This window comes from Heteronotia binoei, chromosome 16, assembly GCF_032191835.1.
Source record: "Heteronotia binoei isolate CCM8104 ecotype False Entrance Well chromosome 16, APGP_CSIRO_Hbin_v1, whole genome shotgun sequence".
Lineage (NCBI taxonomy): Eukaryota > Metazoa > Chordata > Lepidosauria > Squamata > Gekkonidae > Heteronotia > Heteronotia binoei.
The window spans coordinates 39,789,018-39,807,642 of record NC_083238.1 but is presented as its reverse complement, the minus strand read 5'-3'; the positions used below and the strand labels follow the sequence as shown (position 1 = coordinate 39,807,642).

Below are 18,625 nucleotides of genomic sequence, written 5' to 3'. Positions count from 1 at the left end.
TGGCAATAATTTCAGCTAGAAGGGTGTTGAAACTGGGAGCCATGTCAGCCAGAAAAGGCTTTCATGTCTTCCACAAGGGCAAGGTTGTGCTCAGGCCAGAATCCTCCTTTATCACCAGGGGTGGAATTCTAGCAGGAGTTTTTTTTGTATATTAGGCCACACATCCCTGATGTAGTCAATCCTCCAAGAGCTTACAAGGCTCTTTTTTGTAAGCTCTTGGAGGATTAGCTACATCAGGGATGTGTGGCCTAATATGCAAAGGAGCTCCTACTAGAATTCCACTCCTGTTTGCCACCCAGGTGAACTCCACTTTTCTCAGAACTCAGGAGATTCACTTCCCTTCCTTCTGCCAACATTCTAGTCACCCCCAAGGAGAGAGAGGGCCTTCAGCATCTACCCCCAGTGTACAGAATCCATCAACTCCAAATAATCATTAACAGCTCCAAATAAGGGAAGATGATGCCCAGATCAGCCATCAGCTACGCTGTTCAGCTGTGCATCTCCCATGCCTACAAGGCAAACAGCACTCCTAGCAAGGATCAAGGCCCACTCAATGAGAAGTGCAGCCACTGCCATAGCCTTTGATCATCAGGCCTGAGTAGAGGAAATGTGCAAGGCAGCAACACAGTCTTCAGTCTTAGCCTTTGTCAGACACTACAGACTTCATTCCTTCTTCTCAGCTACACCACCTTTGGACATAAAGCCCTGAAGGATATGGTAGAAGATTATCAATTCCCACCCATCACTGGGACAGACGCTGGTGTTGGAAGTCCCATTCCAAGATGCCCTTCTCTTCAGAGAGAGAACAGAACCTTGGAGACTCACTGTGAAGCTTCCTTCTGCTCTGATGGTAGAAGGGTATCTTGTCCCACCCCAAAATGGCAACAGCCCCCCCCCCAAAAAAATGGAAGAATGTCTACAAAAAACAGGATCCTGAGTTTGACCAATCCTATATGATCAAGTTGCAGAGGAAGATGCCTGTTGGTTTTAATTCTTCATTAAGCCCACTCATATCTTTTCTCTGGTTATCGTTTGTTATGCTTATTTACCAGTTGCAAAATTAGTATAAGTATTTATGGATGGGCCAAATGTCAGTCAACTCTTTCCGACAAAACTGAACAAAGAAATGAAACTAATTCCGACTTGAAAACAGAAGAAAATGGATTGATTGGGGCATAGAGCCTTCATGTTGTACATGGGTCTTTTAAAAATCGGATTGCATGCAGTGAAATGAGTCCTGAATTCAGTCTTGTGCAACACATGTTATCTGTTCAGAGATTCCCGAGCTAGGCGGGCATTATGCACTCCTGCGACAGAAGCAAATGATTTCTCCAGAAGTTCTGCTCCTCGAGGCAAGGCCGGCCCTTGGACTAGGAAAGGGCGCCAGTGCAAGCCCTGGGAGGGGACTGGAATGGCCCTCCCACTCGCCCTTGTCTCCATGGCGAGGAAAATAACTGTGAAAGCGGCTGTGCTGCAGAGCCCACTATGGGGCTACCCATCACTCTGCCAGCTGTGTCAGACGCATGGGCGGAGCTAGGGCAGCCTCACAGGTGCGTGGCTGCTCCCCACCGCTTTTGGAGGGGATGTGGTGCCCTGCCTAGAGCGCTGTTCTGCCTCGAGCTGCTGTTGCCTCTAGATTGGAGAATATTGTTTGTCTTGTTGTTAGGGTGATCATTGTTTTTGACAAACATGTATATGGAAGTAGCAGAGCTCCCTAACAGTAAATGTGCAAGTTGATGATAAAATCTGCTGTGCAAGATCCACTCATCAAATGGCTTAAAAACAATCCCTGGAGATTGAGAGCTGTTTCTTTAAAAGGTTTCAGAGCCAAAAGCTGCTGGCACCTTTTTCATATGAAGAGCCTCATGAACTAATCAGGAAACTAATGACTCAATTGTATAAAATCAGAAAAGTTGCAAAAGTTGCCATCTGGTTTACAGTTGTTAAGAGCCCCGTGGCGCGGAGTGTTAAAGCTGCAGTACTGCTGCTCACGACCTGAATTCGATCGCCGGTGAAAGCTGGGTTTTCAGGTAGCCGGCTCGAGGTTGACTCAGCCTTCCATCCTTCCGAGATCGGTAAAATGAGTACCCAGCTTGCTGGGGGGAAAGTGTAGATGACTGGGGAAGGCAATGGCAAACCACCCCGTAAAAAGTCTGCCATGAAAACATTGTGAAAGCAGCGTCACCCCAGAGTCGGAAACGACTGGTGCTTGCACAGGGGACCTTTCCTTTCCTTGCAGTTGTTAACAATTGACATGAAACTTGACTGTGATACAGCTTGACAGAAACAAGGTCAAAATTGGCTTTGCAACAAAGAAGCCCTTAAGAGAAATTAAACTAAGCGATCCTCAAGTGGTTGAGAGAAGTCATTTGAAGTTCAGAACGGTACTTGGCTTATCAGCATTAGATCCTCCTGTCATGATAACACAAATACAAATGTTAAGAGTCTCAAAACAGGGACTTTACTTGAACTGCATGCAGCAAATTGCATCAGTGGCACAACAGCTGAAAAAAAATCAAAGCAACAGTACACTGCTTAACCACATCCGTTTGCAATGAATCCAAGGCTCAGTTTCAAGCATGCATAATAAAACAAGAATGAAGTGGATGGAACACCTTTTACAATGGTGTTTTGATGGCCAACAAGAATTTTTGAGACCTGTGGAATGTAGTCAAGATGTCAGCTATCCTGTCTCTTGGTAGTGCTTTAGTTGAAAGTGAATTTTCTGTTAATCAGCATTAATGGAGAATTTGCATGATGAAACTTTTGTCTGCCTTTACCAGGTTTATGATGTTGTCCTGAGTTCCGGAGCATTTTGGATCTATTGTAATTCATAGGAATGTGTTGCAGTTGGTCAGGCATGCTTTCACATGACCCAAGGAGTACCTGGAGGTTAAATGCCATAAGGATCAAGAAGGAACTCTGAAAAAAGAAGAAACTTGGGGGAGAAATTAAATGCCTCGAAACTACTTTTAAAAGGCTGAGAAAAGAAGCCAAAATGGAGAAATGATTAATGAGAAACTGAAAGCAAGTTACAAAACACAATGAGAAAATTGTAGAAGTGTTAGCTGTATACTGTTGTTTTCTCTTTCTGAAATAATATTTGTACTCTGATTTCTACCTTGATTTTTAATTGCCATTTCAGAATTAAGTTTCACATTGTGGCTTCAGTTAAGCAATTTTTAAAGAACATTTCATTGAAATTTATTTTATATCATCTTGTCATAGTTTTAAAACCAAAATGTCCGGCCAGTTAATGTTCAGAGATTGTGTGTGTTGATGTTCCATTGTTGTGTAATTTTTAGTCCAGTTTCAAAACAGGTGTATTCAGCTAACAATCAATGTTTAAATTAATATTTTTATTATTTGGTTATTTATAGTCTACCTTTTTTTGCTGAGACCAAAGAAGTTCATATTGGAGCTCTTATATTAACAGATGTTTTTGCATTTCAGTATTTGTGTAGTTTTAAACTAATAAAATCTTTGTTTAGTGCACTATAACCTGGGAATTTTTAATGTTTTGCGATTATTTTTGAATGCTAGTTAGGAAAACCAACAAAAGTCAGTCAAGGGAAGTCAGGGATATTGAAAATAAAAGCTTACTGGCAACTCTGTTAATCCTAACATGCACATGTTCATTTCTGTAAAATCTTGCTTGCGGATAAAATGTAAAATTTCATAAAGGATTGTAAGATGAAGATCCTAGCGAGTGATTTGATTTTCCATTTCTCTCTTTATTTCAAAGGACCATGTCTGCGAACTGCTGAACACTATTGATGTTTGCCAAGTCTTCTTTGATATTGTAAGTCTGTTAAGATTCTGTTGATCGATTAGTCATGCAATCCAGTGCAGAGTAACTTTAAACTCATATTTTGGTGGGTTTAGATTGTAGTAACTCTGCATAGGATTGTTCTGTAAAGGAAAGGTAAAAACAGCTCTTACGCACATCAGTAAAATTGGCTCTTTCAGATTTAGCTTTGCCGTTGTGTTAGGCTCAAGCAGACTCTGGGCCACAAGAGCTGAACTATCATAAACATAAATTTAATCTGTTATGCATATTTATGTCCCTCATTCCTACCTGCCCTCCCTCTCATGATTTTGCCTAAATTCATAGTGAGCTGTAGAATTAGCATTGCTGTGAGATGACTTTCCAACCTATGCTTAAAAACCTCCAAAGAAGCCTGTTGCAATGGGGAACCGCTCTAACTATTAAGAAGGTCTTTTGATATTTAGCTGGAAACTCTTCTGGTTTAATTTCAACCCACCAGTTCTGGTCCAGCCTTCTTGGGGCAACAGAAAACATCTGCACTCTATCCACTATATGACAGCCCTTCCAATACTTGAAGATGGATGGCTATTGTATCACCTCTCAGTCGCCCCCGCTCCAACTCCTTCAACCTTTCGTCATAGGACTTGGTCTCCAGACCCCTCATCATCTTTGTTGCCTTCTTCTGAACCTGTTCCAGCCTATCAACATCCTTCTTAAACTGTAATATTGCAAACTATACACAGTAATTCCAAGTGAAATCTAACCAGAGCAGAGTAAAATGATACTATTGCTTTGGTGTAACCTGGACACTATGCTTCTTTTTGTGTAGTCTAAAACTACATTTTCCTTTTTACCTACTACATTGCACTGCTGACTCACATTCAGTGTATGATTTATAAGACTTCTAGATCAAGTCTCTACATTGGTCCCAAACCTAAATTGGTAATGCTTGGCAATGTCTCAAAAACATAAATTTAATCTGTAATGCATATTTATGTCCCTCAGAATACAGTACAGCAAGTATGATTAATATACGAAGACTGTTAAAGATGCTTCCAAGTATTTAAAATGTGTCAGCACTTCCTGTCAAATTGTTCAGAACTGTTCAGATGTGTAAAAAATGAGAATTTGAAGTTGATGCTTTTTTTTTGTTTATATGCATATTTCATTTATACTCTACCTCCCACTGGGAACCCAAAATGGCTTATATCATTATCCTCCATTTTAGCTACCCTGTGAGGTAGTTTAGGCTAAGAGTGCATGGCCAACCCAGGGTCACCCAAATGAGCTCTCAGAACAGTTGTGTAGTATTGGCTTCATCACTCAGTTGAAATCATGGGAAACATGCTGTGGATTGTATTAAAGTATAATACCTCGACTAGGGACAGGGCCTTTTTGGCCCTGGCCCCCACCTGGTGGAATGAGCTTCCATTGGACATCAGGACCCTGCTGGACCTGCTATAGTTCTGCAGGACCTGTAAGATGGAGCTCTTCAGCCAGGCCTTTAGTTGAGGCAGTGGGCAGCCACTCTTTATCAGACCTCTCATCCAGTGACCACAAAACCAACTGACCACCTGGGCCCAATTGGTTGGATATCTGTTGAGGCACCAGTTAGTTACTGATGCTGATGTTCTGATCATTTTAAATGTACCGTATTTTAATTAGTCAGTTGATTTAATGTGTGATTTTATGACGGAACCCGCCCTGAGTCTGCTTGCGGGGAGGGCAGGATATAATTGGAATAAAATAAATAAATGTTTGTTTTGTATTTCCAGACTGTAAACTTTGATTTAACAAAGAACTACCTAGATTTGATTATAACCTACACAACACTAATGATATTGCTGTCTCGGATTGAAGAACGGAAGGCAATCATAGGATTGTACAACTATGCGCATGAAATGACGCATGGAGCAAGGTAAAAAATGCACTGCATGGAAGTAGCTTTTTAGGATTGGGGTTCGGGTTTCATAATCTCTTTCTTTCATCATGTTTCTTGCTGTCTTTAGTGACAGGGAGTATCCACGTCTTGGCCAGATGATTGTGGATTATGAGAATCCTTTGAAGAAGATGATGGAGGAATTTGTACCTCACAGTAAAGTACGTGGGAAGCATTATTTTCATTTTCCTGAGTACAGGCTGAACAGTTTATATTCCATTTTTCAACACTCCCCCTGCCATTCTTCTGGAGAATTGAACATATGAAGCTGCCTTATACCGAATCAGACCCTCGGTCTATCAAAGTCAGTATTGTCTACTCAGACTGGCAGCGGCTCTCTGGGGTCTCAAGCTGAGGTTTTTCATGCCTATTTGCCTGGACCCATTTTAGTTGGAGATACCAGGGATTGAACCTGGGACCTTCTGCTTACCAAGCAGAGCTCTACCACTGAGCCACCGTCCCTCCCCTAATTAACAGAATTCAGATTGTTCAGTGAGCATATTTGTGTGAAAAGGCAAATTTTCCCTCCTTTCCCTTCTTTGCTAGAGGCTTTGAGTATTCAGTCTAATATTAGTATGGATATTTATTATTAAGGAATACTGTACTGTTCCCCCAAAATAAAGGCGGTTGTCAGCATCTCTCCAGAGCAGCATTTTAACCTTCACTGCGTGTCTGCTGGCCAAAAGTTCCTAAGGCGTATTTACTGCAGTACTTCTTGGGAAATTCGAAAATACTGTAGCTTCTTTTTGTACTGAGCCAGGTTTCCCCACCCACCCCAGAAAAGATTTCATAGTGCCCCAGGAGGTACACAAGGGTTGTATTTATGCTTCATAGTCAGTTTGGTGTAGTGGTTAAGTGCACGGACTCTTATCTGGAAGAACTGAGTTTGATTCCCCATTTGTACCTGCTGGAATGGCCTTGCGTCAGCCATAGCTCTGGCAGAGGTTGTCCTTGAAAGGGCAGCTGCTGTGAGAGCCCTCTCAGCCCCACCCACCTCACAGGGTGTCTGTTGTGTGTGTGTGGGGGGGAAGATATAGGAGATTGTAAGCCGCTCTGAGTCTCTGATTCAGAGAGAAGGGCGGGGTATAAATCTGCAGTCTTCTTCTCTGCGCTGTGGGCAGAATGTGATCTTGTAGCACAATGCGGATGTGGTAGCCTCAGTTCTTTGCTTGCTTTATTATTTATTGAGTAGTGGTCACTGATTACTAGTCATTCAAGGAGACTTACCAAATGGTCTCAAGGAAACGTAGCAAAAAGGGAAGGGGGGAGTGAGCCTGTATTGCAGTTGGCCCACATTACTGCTCTGTAGCAGCATTAGGTGGAGCAACTGGCTGTTGCAGGGTCTGGGAGGCCACACTGGATCTCTCAGGGAGGCCCTTGTAGTCTTGTCAGTCTCACAGTAAATGGGAAAGCCAGCCTGATGGAGCATCTGTGGCTCTGGCTGTCACCAGCTTCCAGAGATGTGGGTGCCTACAAGAAGATTATGGTGCTTGGCATTTGGAGCCCTGGTGTTGGTGTGTGAGTGCCCACGTGCATGCGGTAGTCTTGTCAATGTGCAATATTGCCTTACATGCTCATGCTCTGGTTTCTTTCAGCAGTGTGGGAAAAGCCAGGAGCTTGATAATAGTCAGAGAGATTAGCTGCTAAATGCCCTTCCTTTGTGAATCCCAAAGCAGCATTTGTTGTGTTGAATAGCTGTCGTATTTATTACTGAATCGCTTTATCTTCTAGGCCCTTTCTGATGCCCTAATCTCACTCCAGATGGTCTATCCTCGACGAAACCTCTCTGCTGACCAGTGGAGAAATGCACAGCTTTTGAGCCTAATCAGTGCCCCCAGCACAATGCTTAATCCTGCACAGTCAGATACGGTATGTTTCCATTACAGCATTAAAGCAAGTATTCAAGTCCAGTGCTTGTTTCAGACTTGGTCATTATTCTGAGAGCGTGGGCATTAGGGGCATGCATTTGGTATAAACCAACCTGAATAAGATATTTTTGGGGTATACCTCATTGATATTTTATGGGTATTTGGTCAGCCAAATACAGATTCTCTAATCTTGTTTGGGTACTGATATAGCTGAGCCCGAGTCAAAACAATGCTATTAGGGCTTTTATTCGGGCATGGTTTAGGCAAGCCAAGTTGCGGTGGTGGCACGGGCTGGCTTGGGGAAGGGATTTAAAGAGACCTCTTTAAATTCTTTCTCCAAGCTGGCCTGTGCTGCCATAGTGTGACTCAGCCAGTGAACTCAGAACATTTACAAGGACCACGTCCTTTTGTGTGCCGTTTTTCCTCCACTGGAAATTGAGGATTTGCGTTGAGAGATGTGTGAGTGGATTTCTGTCTGCGTGGCTGGTCTTCCTGCTGCAGTCTGAGTGTGCACGTGGGGCACCCTATCTCTGATTTTTGCAGCTCTGCCCCCTTTGAGCCTCCTGGCCACATCTCATTAAATTGCTTAAGCTGCCCTTACCCTCAGGAGCGGCTTGGGGGGTGAGGACATTAGGGACAGCAGTCGGAAGGTGAAAGCAGAAAAGTTTCTCTGTATCACAGTTCTCTAATCTGCAAGTAGTTTTCATTGATCGAAAATGTTTCTATATTGTTTTAAAGCTTAAGTCTCTAAATCCAGATATCCTCTTTGTTCAAATATTGAAGAGGAATTCCGTTTTGCATTCTGCTGTAGAATATCTCTGTGATTAAACATTTAAAACAGAGGGGGGGTTTCCAAGAAAGAATCTTTTATTAAAGCTTTATTATTAACTTGAGGCCAATTTGTGATTATGGTGACATCCTTGTGAGTTTTTCAGGATTTAGAAGCCAGATAGAACTCACAAAAGTTCTGGAAGAACATTCCTTTAGCAGAGGGAGCAGCAGCAACTAAATTGTAAAGGCCAGTTTGCTTTACGTTCCAAAAGTGCGTGTAATGTGAATTGTTCCACAACTGAGGACAATTTGGGAAATGTGCTTACAAAGCCAGGGTATGTAATTAACCCATGTTCAGATAGTTTCCTCAGATCTTGCCAGTTCTGAGCCAGGAATGCTTTCTGTTCACCCTTTCAGTCTACTAGATTGTCACATGTGCATTAAAAAAAACATCAGTTTCACCACTAAGCTGTCCTGGCCCTTCTAGTTGAACCAGTTTCTGAACTGTGTTCTGCCTGTGGCTGTGCTATTCCAGGGCTGACATATTTCTAATGGACACGGAGAAACCTGAAAAGTATTCTTCAAGCTCTTCTGTAGTCCAGAAGCACCTGTCTCTGCTCTAGAACGATGTGTCTGGCTTAGAACCCTAATAGATATTAATGAGCCAATTTACATAGATCAGTCTTGTTTAAGGAATTGGATCTGAAGCTCATATATTGGTGTGGTGAGTCATTTTATTATGGCAACTTCTTTTTCCAAACAGATGCCATGTGAATACCTCTCTCTGGATACAATGGAGAAATGGATCATCTGTAAGTTAAATCTACTAAAGCATTTGCAGCTTCTTTTCATATATGGCTCATCCTTTTGGACTCAGCACAGATGTAACAATTCACATCCTTTAAACCGTGGTTAAAGGAATGAGATCTTCAGTCACCTCCCTTAGTTCCATTATTCTCATTTGTAAATTTCCTTGACTGCCATGGACCCATACTTAATGGTTGCATCGGCATCACGGTTGACAAGAGCAAGCGCTATTGAGGACTTGCTGTTAACCCAGGATCATCTTCAAATCCTTCAGGTTTCAAACCCTGCTTATTAGCAACCATCATTGACATTGGGGTGAAATGATTAATGCCAACAAAAGAGGGGATGGTGGAATTCATAGGCAATGGAAGAAAATTATTTGGTCTGATCTCTTCCTCTAGTTAAGGAGAAAGCGGTATGACTGTATCAGTTCTTATTTTCCAATTCCTGAAAAGCCTTGTGGTCCAGTCAAAGCTGATTTTCAATGGGAGAGCTAAGCACTTGCTTACATTTTCCTCAGTGAAGTGAATGGGTCTTGAAAATGTTTAATTTGGGACTAGTTCGTGTCCTGTGTGTCTTGTTGAGAGGCCAGCTGGAGGGTTTATATGCACATTCTGTCGAACTTAATTTTGCAGACTTCTGTAATAGGTATCAAAGCTGAATTGTTGGAACTGTGTACCACTTATTTATTTATTTACGAAAGCTATATCCCACCTTTCTGCCTTTACACGGTTCATCATGGCAGCTACAAAATATAAAATATGCATGATCAAATTACATTATAAAACCACTGAAGTAGCCCGTGATCCCGAATACGCTTCATTAAAAACAACTATTAAAAGTGTTAAAAAGCATAGTTAACATACAAAGTTAAAATACATGCAAAACATAAAGCAGTGGTTAGGAAGGGAGAGATCATTGAGGGAATGCCAAATGAAACAAATGAACAAAAAAAACCCTCTTCACCTACTGACAGAGGGTAGCAACAGAGGGGACAGACGAGTCTCCATTTTATTATGTATTAGCCTTTATTTGTTTATAAATCAAAAATATTATTTTAAACTGCCCAGATGACAAACTAGGGCTTTTTTGGGTGGTAGTACTCACCAGTTCTAAGAACTGGCACCCAAGTCTGAGTGTAGAATTGGTGGAAATCAGTGCATCTTTATTGGTACTTTTGAAAAAGCTGGTTAAGAGAGTGGTTTTATTTGGATTAACCAGATTGGAGTTTCACATGTTGATTGTAGTAAAACTTTGTAATATATTTTATGTTTGTCTTGGACTCAAGCTAGTATCTTTGTAGAGAACAGTATATTATTTTGCTTTTTAACATACATTCTAAGAATTTTAATCATCGGTTGACATCATTTTCTCCCCCTTCTCTCTTCAAAGTTGGATTTATTTTGTGCCATGGGATCCTGAATAGCGATGCGACGGCTTTGACTCTTTGGAAGCTTGCCCTTCAAAGCAGCTCGTGCCTCGCTCTGTTTCGGGACGAAGTTTTCCATATCCACAAAGCTGCGGAAGACCTGTTTGTAAACATCAGAGGGTACAGTGTTCCTTATTACAGATCAGGTTATAATAGCCTACCACTCTTTAATCCGTGCGCAATGCGATGAGAAGGTTAACAGAATGGAAGCAGTCTTTGTCTCAACATTCCACCCAGAGTTAATAGCTAGGGAGGAAAAAGTAAGATCATTTGCACCCTGTGCCTTATGACATAGCAACCGGCATCTGTTTTTCTCAAGGTTCCCTGCAGTTGGGCAAAGTGATGAAGCTGAGTCCAGGGGGGGCAGAGGGAAATCCCCACACGAGAGTATATTAAACTACCTCTTTACTGTGCCAGATTCTTAATCTATATAACATGTGCCCAACTGAGCCACTACCTATAACTGTTTACGATGAAGTTGTATCATTTTATTGCTATGATCTGTTTTAATTGTTATTTATGTCATTTTTATAATGTCGTTTTCCTGAGCCCTTTCTGGGATAGGGTGGAATATAAATAGTCTAAATAAATAAATAAAATAAAATAAAATAATATTGTGAATGAATAGTGAATGAAGCAGAGGGGACTCTGTTTTCCAGGGCATTTGCTTAACTCCAGTTTGCAACGTGTGTTTGATCTTCGTGCGTTTAGAACTATTTTCAGTTTGGATATAATTTAGTTTGTATTTTAAAATAGGTACATCATTCTTGTAAGGCACAGAACGGTACATACTCAGTTCTATCACTGGAATTGCCATATTTACTCAAAAACAAGGCTTTTTAAAAACTTGGGGGGGAGGGCTGTCTTAAACTCAAATACTAATGTCTGTGAAGCTGCCCCTGTTCTGTGACTGAGGTGGGATACCACTCCCCACAGTGTAGCTGATCCAGGGCCACGCTGCTGTAGCTGCAAGAGAGAGGCCCGAAGGGTGTGCTGCTTTGTCACCCAGGCTGGAAATACTGCCAGCGTGCTCTTTTCCTTCATGCTTTTCGGCTTGGCCAGAAGGCACAGAGGGAGAGAAAGTCTAGCCTCTCTGTCAGCTGGGGAGGGGGCTGGAAGCAGCCCACGGTAACTGAGTTGTGGAGGTGCCCTCTCTTTCTTCTTGTTATCTGTCTCCAAATCAACTGGACCAGTTCAAAGGTGCAGAAGCAATGTCAGAGGCCATGGTTGCTATGACAGTTGGAGACCTTGTAAGTTTGAGGATGATTGAGAAGATAGAGATTAGTTGGAGGAGACACCTCTGACTGGCTGCATGCCTGTCTATTTTTTTTGGGGGGGGGGGGTCTTAAATTCAAGTAGTCCATTTTTATGTAATGTCTTCTCTTCTTTGGGAGAGTCACATTCAGGCTCATCTTCCTTTCAAGAAAATATGAGACTCACCAACTTACTTGAAAGCTCTTATTCTTGGCAGCTGCTCTTTGAAATCAAAACTGACCATTTGTGAAACGGGAGAAGTGCCAGCTGTTAGAAGAAAACTAAGTTAATACAAATCCAACTGTGTCTTCTCTCCCCCCGCCCCCCCCCCCCCCCCCGATTCTTGTGCATACATAAAAGAGCATTTTGGATCTTGGCCGTGATGTGCAGTGGCCTTAGACAAATGGGAAAAGGAATTGATTTGTCACTTCTGTGTAGAGCAGGGGTGGCCAACGGTAGCTCTCCAGATTTTTTTTTGCCTACAACTCCCATCAGTCCCAGCCAGCATGGCCAGTGGCTGGGGCTGATGGGAGTTGTAGGCAAAAACCCCCCAAAACATCCGGAGAGCTACCGTTGGCCACCCCTGGTGTAGAGTATACCTGATGGAACACTATGGGTGAGCTGTTTCAAAATTTTTCTCTTGGCAGCAGTATGCCTGCCTGGGTTGCTGTCATGTGACAAAATGAATGCCAAATTCTTTGTTCTAAAGTCTTGAGGGAGCATTTGACTAAAATTCAGGACTCTGATTTGTCAGCAGGGGCCTGAATCTTTCACAGGTGTCATGTTCTCAGGAATCTTTGTTTCACCAGTATATTCATGAGTTTTCTTTACATTTGCAGCTATAACAAACGTATTAATGACATCAGAGAGTGCAAGGAGGCTGCTGTATCACATGCGTAAGTATGCTGCTAGAATACTGCTCATTGCACATTTTAATAGATCCAAGTGGGCAGCCGTGTTGGTCTGAAGCAGTAGAACAAACTAGTAGGCAAGTTCACCTTTAAGACCAACAAAGTTTTATTCAGAATGTAAACTTTCGTGTGCTCTAAGCACACTTCATCAGACGAGGAATCGGGTACAGTGAGCAGAGCTACCGTATATACTCGATTATAAGTCGAGATTTTCTGCCCAAATTTTGGGCAGAAAAACCCCCTCCTCGACATATACTCGAGTCACTATTCAGCCTAAAAGGGAGGGAGAAGCCCCGGCGGAGCGGGATCCTTACCAAGTGGCGGCTCGGCAGCGGCGGCGTCCCCCGCGGCTTCCGCGCCTTCGCCTCCTCTCAGGGACGGCGACGGCATGGCGAAAGGGAAGGCTCGCCGGCCGGCCTGGGATCGTTGAGGAGGGGGGAAAAAAATAATAATCCGCTCGCCGGCTTCGCTGAGGGGGCGGCGGAAGAGGCGCTTCCCTCAGCCGCGGAAGGCAAGAGGGCGGCGGAGCGGCTCGTCACGGCAACGCCGCCGCCGCCGGCCCCATTTCGCACGTTGACGCGGCTTTTTTTCTTCCTTCCCCGCCCGGGAAAGGGGGACGGACGAGCCCTGCGGGACACGTGACCGGCGCCGGCCGTGGGTTCCGCCGCTCGGGGGGGGGGGTAGAAAGCGGCGGCGCTCCGCCTTCGCCGTGCAAGGGGGGGCTGGCAACAGGAAGCGGCGCATGAACTGTTTTGGTCAACTCCAGGTTGGGAAAGAGTACAACATAAATTGGAGCCAATTGCTGGAAATGTGTAGGATTCAACAAACAAAACACAAAAGAACACCCGCATTTGAGGAGGGGGAATCTGCAGTATTTCAGAGAATGCAGACTACTTTAGAAAGAACCCGGCTTTCCTGCATCTAGGGGAAAGAGCAGCTGTAGACTTGGAAGGGCAGGGAAATCTGTGCTGTAGGAAACAGAAAGAGAATTCCTGATGGCAGTTAACTGGGCACACTGGCCCAGCAGTACCTCCTTCAATGGAAGAGCTGCAGACTCCCAGTCTGGGTCCCTTCAGGCATTAGAGGAAGATGCCTTCTCTGCTCATATTGCTTAGAATCCAAGCAAATGCTTTTACCAAAAAAGCCTCAATTTAAAAGTATAGCAGGCATTGTACCTGTTTTCTTTAGGATACCAACAGCTGAAATTACAAGACCCTGATTTTAACTGATTTCAGGAATCACTTGGTTAATCCGTGCCTTCCAAGGCTCTAATTCTTGACAACAGGATACCTGTTACAATACATTAGATTCGTCTGAGAATGTTCTTAAAAGGAGAGGTCTGACCGATGGTCTGGCTGGCACCGAATGGGATGCAATCCTACAGCTCACTCTTTTCTGGAAACAGTCAGGCAAACATACTATAAAGCATGTAAAAATGCATTATCTATGCTGTTATGTAACAGTGCAACAAATTAAATCCTTAACATAGATAAACAGCATAAAAAACCCTTCTACAAATATTTCAAGTAGTTTATAATAACCAGGAGTGGCCAAACGGTGGCTTGGATGATACGTGTGGCCCTTTCACACATATTGTGTGGCTCTCAAAGCCAGATTTGCTTAATGTAAGAGCCATCTAGAATGAACATCAGATGCTTGAGAGCCACAAGACATGAACGTCAGATGTTTGAGAGCCATAAGAGGGAGGAAGGAAGGAAAACAGAGGGGGGAGGTGGAAAGAAAGCAACGTTAGCTTTAAATGGATTCTCCAAGCGGCTGGCTGACTTGGCTTGGAGAAGTGATTTAAGGAGAAAAAAATGCCTTCTCCAAGCTGGCCAACTTGTGGGGCAGTATATGTAAGGTACCATAGGTTTACTAGTAACTGCTGCGTTTCCCACCCTCGGCTTATACTCGAGTCAATAAGTTTTCCCAGATTTTTGGGGTAAAATTAGAAGCCTCGGCTTATATTCGGGTCGACTTATACTCGAGTATATACGGTACATATAGCTGGTAGGCAGTGGTTTAGAATGCAAAATGGTACAGATTTAAAATCCAGTGACAGAATAGTAAAAAAAAAATTGAGCAAATCTTTGATCTGGGTAGCATGAGTGTGAGAAACCAATAAAATAGGAACGTGTCAAAGTGTGAGAATTCCTGTTACTCATTCTGGTTTTATAAGCCTGGGCCAAAATGAGAGCATTTTAATATTCAGGTGAAACGTATAAATGCCTTGATAATGTTGAAAACTCCAGCTTGGAGCCAGTCAGCTAGAGTCACTTCTGTTTATGGGTGTGGGGGCAGTTTGCCAGTTTTTCTTGCCTTGCTGCTTTTCCGTGTGTCCTTATTATGCTACCCTGGAGGGATGGGCTGCAGCTTGGGTGTGAGGAATAGGCAACTCCACATCCATCCATCCATCCATGCCTTCCACTGACCTACCTGAATGTTGGAATGTATGGCTTTGTACCATGAATCGTACTCTGGTTCAATGCTCCCTCTAAGCTGTGGAGTCTTGTGAGCAAAATTTCTACTTTGTGAGCTATTGGCATTAATGTTGTGAGCTGCTGCATAGATTAGCTTGCTCTGGGGCCATCCTTCCTTAGCTAAAACAAAAATATGTGAGCTGGAGGCTAAAAAACTGTGAACTAGCTCACACTAACTCAGCTTAGAGGGAACACCGCTCTGGTTCTCTGCTTTGTATCATGAATCCCACTCTGTGGTCATTTCTGGCACTGGATATTATTAGTATGCTTTTTTAAAAAGATGGAAAGTGATTTTTTAATGATTTCTTTTAGAAGGAATTCCATGTCTTGCTAAGGGCTGCTTTGTACATCCAAGGTTAGGACGTTGCCCATAAGTTGAAAGTTTCTAGACAAAGTTGGCCTGTTTAAGACTATTGAATTTGACTTTGTGAGGAATGGAGTATTTGTTGAGCATTCCGCCAGCAGCATAAAAGCAGTACGGAGTTATAAGTGCATGAATCCTGGATCTTGAGGACTGCTGTGAGTTAATGACAGTCAGTCTCTATCAACACTGTCTCGGATTCCAACACAAATCTCCACTAATGGAAGGCACATCCAGGGCTTTTTTTTGAGCAGGAATGCAGTTCCGGCTGGTTTGGCATCAGTGGGTGTGGCCTAATATGCACATGAGATCCTGCTGGGCTTTTTTTATCAAAAAAGCTCTGGGCACATCCATTAACAGGATAGAATTTCCCTTCTTGTCCTCACTGCAGCCCATTGATCTCCCGGAAATGCTGCTCCTGCAGGATGGGAGACTCGGGGGGGGGTGTTGTAGCAGGAACTCCTTTGCATATTAGGCCACACACCCCTGATGTAGCCAGTCCTCCAGGAGTTTACAGTGGCCCTGTAAGAAGATCCCTGTAAGCTCTTGGAGGACTGGCTACAGCAGGGGTGTGTGGCCTAACATGCAAAGGAATTCCTGCTACAAGCCTCCCACCCCCGCTCAGAAGTAGTAAGAGAGGCGGAGCCTGCAGCAGGAGAAGCTGATGGCAGAAATCCATTTTGTGGATGGAAGCGCCTCCCGTTAGCGGAAATCATCATCAGGATCCAAGCTGGTGTTTTTTGCTCATCCAGTGTAGACCGTGACTGACATCAGGACAACTTGAATTGTACTTTTTGATCTGATTAGTATATTGTTGATTAATCAAGATATATTTTTTCCTCAAAACAGTGGTTCGATGCACAGAGAAAGACGCAAATTTTTACGGTCTGCACTGAAAGAACTTGCTACTGTCCTGTCGGATCAGCCGGGGTTGTTAGGACCCAAGGTGAATATCATTTATTGATAACATGAATCGAATAATAGTTCATTTCATACATTCTCCTCCAGAATTTCCTTTTTGTTTGTGAGCACAGTCTGTTTACCGGGGGCGGGGGGGGGGGGGAATACAGTTGCCTTTGCTGTACACATACAAAATACATGTGGAGTGAAAACATTTGAATGTGTGTGTTTTTTTCCTCCAGGCACTTTTTGTATTTATGGCATTATCCTTTGCTCGTGATGAAATTATTTGGCTTCTTCGACATGCAGACAATATGCCTAAGAAGAGTGCAGATGATTTCATAGATAAGTACGTTAATATCCAGCATTGCCTTGTTCGGATCACTTGCATCATACTGAACGCCCTTGTAGCAACAAGCTGCTTCTGATCTCTGCTTATGGCATGTAATGAATGGGATTAGATTAAATATCAGGAAGGCTTCCTTCTCCTCGTGGAGTTGCCGGGAAATGGAAGACCTGAAGTTTGTGGAAGTTACGTTTTGTGTTCTTCGGTTTGTTTAAAAACAAATGGGCATGTTTGGCAAATGCAAGCCGCGCAGTCTGGGATAATGTGGCTGTCATTCTGATTCGAGAGTTATGAAGGCGTGCATGATGTTGCCTTGAGTGTGATGCTCTGCTCTGCTCTACAGAAGCAAGATAATAGCATGAATGTGCAACTCAGTAGTACCTGACAGTGTGGTTGATTTCTTTAGTGGATTCCTCTTTTTTAAAAAATGTATATCTTGCTCTTAGGGCCACAGTGCAGAAAACGGCAACGCTTAAACATCTAAAAACAGAACAGCCCAATAATACCGATACCAACGATAAGTGAATTGCAAGGTCCAGTAAAAGAGAAAACATCAGTAAAACAAGAACGCTCAAATTAATTAGTGCCAAATGCCTGCTAGAAATGTGTTGCTTTAGCCAGAGGAAAGGGTGCCCATAATTTTGGTGCCACTACTGGGAATGCCCTAGTTGTGACATGTAGGGGTGTAAAGTTGAGAGGTGTAAAGCAGGTTGTCTACAGAGGATCTCAGTGTGTAGATAGGTTGATATGGGAGAAAGGCATTTCTCAAAGAACCCTCAGATTGTAAGGGCTTCACATTTCAAAACCAGATTTAGCATTGATTCCAGCTCCGTTTTTGTTGTTTTGAAGACTGGACTAGCATATTGGACTGTGTAACTTTTAGTAATGCGTTACATTCTGGACCAGCTATGCATTCTGAAAACCTGAAATCATTCCACATAAACTTGCAGCAATCCAGTTTAGAGGTTGTTTGTAACTAAGACTAGATCCTTAATTTCTGGAAAAGGGATAAATGGTATACATATCTCAGCTGATGTCGTAGCTTTGTTTAATTCAATTTATACCCTGCCCTCCCCGCCATGGCGGGCTTTGTGCAGAGGGGGACTGGGTGATCTTCAGGATCACTTTCAGCTCTTAATACTCTGTGACTCCCAGCCATTGCTGGCATCTGGAGCAAGGCCAGTTCCAGGAATGCACCAATGCTCTGTCTCCATTGAACACAATCCAAAGAACAATTCCCAGGTTAGCTATGCCAGCTAACTATATCAGCTAATACTACTTCTATCTGGTCTGGATTGAAATTTCCTCCTCTGAATCTCCCCACCCTTCTGCTATGGAAGTTGAGGAGGAGAAGCCAGTCTATGGTAGACTGTCTACCCAAATGCCGTCTTCCTTACCCACTCGGTATGTGTTGCGTTTCCATTGGATCTCGAAGCACATAGCATGTTGGTTTCATTTCTCTTTGATTTGTTTTTCATTGGAGAGCGGTGAAGCCGAACAAAACATTCCTGTTTGATTGTTTTAAGTCACTTTCCATTTTCGATAATACTTTTAATTTAATTTAATTTTTAGATTTATATCCCTCCCTATCCCACAAGTGGGCTCAGTGTGGCTAACAACAATAAAACAACAGAGTTAAAATAATATCATAAAAACAGACATTACAAAACAGGAGCAGCACAGGAAACCATCTTACAGACATAGGCAGTAAACAACATGTGGCTGATGGCATAACATAACACCGTAATGGTGAAATGCCAGGGGAAGTGATGACTTTCAAAGGATGCCCA

General features: G+C 43.1%; 1 protein-coding gene across 7 annotated transcripts in view; it reads left to right on the top strand.

The window, feature by feature from the left end:
- The window catches only part of NCKAP1 (NCK associated protein 1), an 83,365-nt gene that overhangs the window by 30,102 nt on the left and 34,638 nt on the right, over nt 1-18,625 (top strand). For all 7 annotated transcript variants that reach the window (XM_060257419.1, XM_060257416.1, XM_060257418.1 and 4 more), the window contains 9 exons: nt 3,746-3,802; nt 5,545-5,687; nt 5,779-5,869; nt 7,440-7,577; nt 9,111-9,159; nt 10,547-10,703; nt 12,677-12,733; nt 16,439-16,535; nt 16,732-16,838. In XM_060257419.1, the coding sequence (XP_060113402.1) occupies nt 3,746-3,802; nt 5,545-5,687; nt 5,779-5,869; nt 7,440-7,577; nt 9,111-9,159; nt 10,547-10,703; nt 12,677-12,733; nt 16,439-16,535; nt 16,732-16,838 (896 nt within the window). The remainder of the gene's footprint in view (nt 1-3,745; nt 3,803-5,544; nt 5,688-5,778; nt 5,870-7,439; nt 7,578-9,110; nt 9,160-10,546; nt 10,704-12,676; nt 12,734-16,438; nt 16,536-16,731; nt 16,839-18,625) is intronic.